Consider the following 1,814-nt stretch of genomic DNA (forward strand, 5'->3'; position numbering starts at 1 on the left):
TTTCTTCAGATTTGTTCGCTTACGATCCAGCAAAATATTCTTTCTGCAGAGAAAAAAGTATAGTCAATATTCTAAAAATTGGAGAATCCGGTGGCATCCAATTTCTTTCAGAAATAAGGAAGGGCGTATATAGTATTTCAATATGGCCTGAATATCTACGCTCTGATTATGATAATTTATTGGATCAATTGGAGCTAGCAATCCCAGAAACTTCACAATGGAAAAATCGTAGGTAAATAATAGCAATATCCTTTACATTATTTAAAGAAATAAATTAAACAAATTAAACGTTAATATACTTTGCACAAATTATTAATTTTTAGACCAAATATAGGAGATTTTGTATTTGGTCAAAGGGTGCATGGACGTTGGCTTAGGGGATATGTTACATGTGTCCTACCAACCTTAAAGATAGCTATGGTCGACGAAGCTGAATTAGAGAGTGTTAATAACCTTGCTACATGTGAAAAACATCTTGCAGATATGTATGCATATAGTGCAATATGTGAATTAACTGATGCTACACATGCATTTGAAGTAAGACCTATAGTATCTAATATGCTGTTAAATATAATGTATGTTACTTCTTAATTTCTCAACTATAACTTGTAGGTAGATAGAGAGTTTAAATTTAAAGTAACAGGCCGAACAGATAATGAGAAACCAGACGAATTTGAAATATTAATTCATAGAGAAAATTTACAGTTAAAAGCTACTGTAAAGCCTTGGATTCCAATGCCAGAACAATTGGGAGTACCGTGTGGTGATCTGAATTATGAAACTACAGTATGATATTTGGTTTTAATTTAGATAAAAATAATTATTATTTTACTGTCATTTTATTTATTTTATTATTGCTTTTGGTCAAAGTATCATTCCTTCATTAAAACCATTTTTTCAGGTATGCATTACTGGTTATCGAAATCATTTATATATCTACGTTCGTCCCTTAGATACTCTAGGTTTGGCACGATATAACTTTATTATGGAAACTGTTGCAAAATGCGCTGAAACATGTACGTAATATGGTTGATAACATTTGATAAGAATTAAATTAACTTCGTATAAACTTGTATAAAATAAAAATACCATTATTTTTTCTTTTCTAAAGCTCCATTTTTGAAAGCACTATCCCTTGGGCAATCAGTATTAGCACTGTCTGCTGATGGCAATTATTATCGCGCATATGTTACTAATCTAGAAGAAGAGAGAGCGCATGTTATGTACCATGATCTTGGTCGTGGAGAATATGTAGATAGGAAGAAACTTAAGATTTTTCCTGAATTTTTGAAGAAGGTGGGTTATAATTTAATATATGTTTGATAATATATTTTAAAAGTATTTATATCTATTTAATCTGTTTAAGCTATTTAATCTAGTCAATCTGTTAATTTCCAAAATAGCTTGGATATTGTATGTCAAAAATCCGTCTACATGGTATTCCTAAAGATATCCCCCCGGTAATGTCAATAATTGAAATTCTGGACAACCTAGTGGAAAATAAAGTTCCTCTGATATTAACATATGGTGGTGTACCTAGCACAGAAGGTGTATATCTAAAATATCCTGATGGAGAAACCGTTAATAACATGATATGTAAATGTCTCGAGCCGTATCGTGTGTAAGCTTCTGAGTAAATAGAAAAATGAATCTCAGAATTACTTGCTCCCGATAGCTGTATTAAAACAAAAATTATTGAGCGTGATCTTGTATCTGTGTGTCGTATATAACGTGTAAGTACCATTGATTAAAGTCAAAATAATTGATAAATGTTTAATATCAGATCGGAGGGAAAAAAAGAAACAAAAAAAAAA

At 30.9% G+C, this 1,814-nt stretch overlaps 1 protein-coding gene across 1 annotated transcript; it reads left to right on the top strand.

Annotated features, from left to right (window-relative positions):
- Positions 1 to 5: 5 nt before the first annotated feature.
- On the top strand, positions 6 to 1,814 carry LOC122575899 (the record flags this gene model as incomplete). Its single annotated transcript, XM_043745388.1, has 6 exons — positions 6 to 232; positions 324 to 537; positions 613 to 786; positions 902 to 1,016; positions 1,112 to 1,296; positions 1,404 to 1,814. Coding segments are annotated over 6 exons (1,137 nt in total), but the record flags the coding sequence as incomplete, so codon positions are not given.

This window comes from Bombus pyrosoma, linkage group LG15, assembly GCF_014825855.1.
Source record: "Bombus pyrosoma isolate SC7728 linkage group LG15, ASM1482585v1, whole genome shotgun sequence".
Taxonomy (NCBI): domain Eukaryota; kingdom Metazoa; phylum Arthropoda; class Insecta; order Hymenoptera; family Apidae; genus Bombus; species Bombus pyrosoma.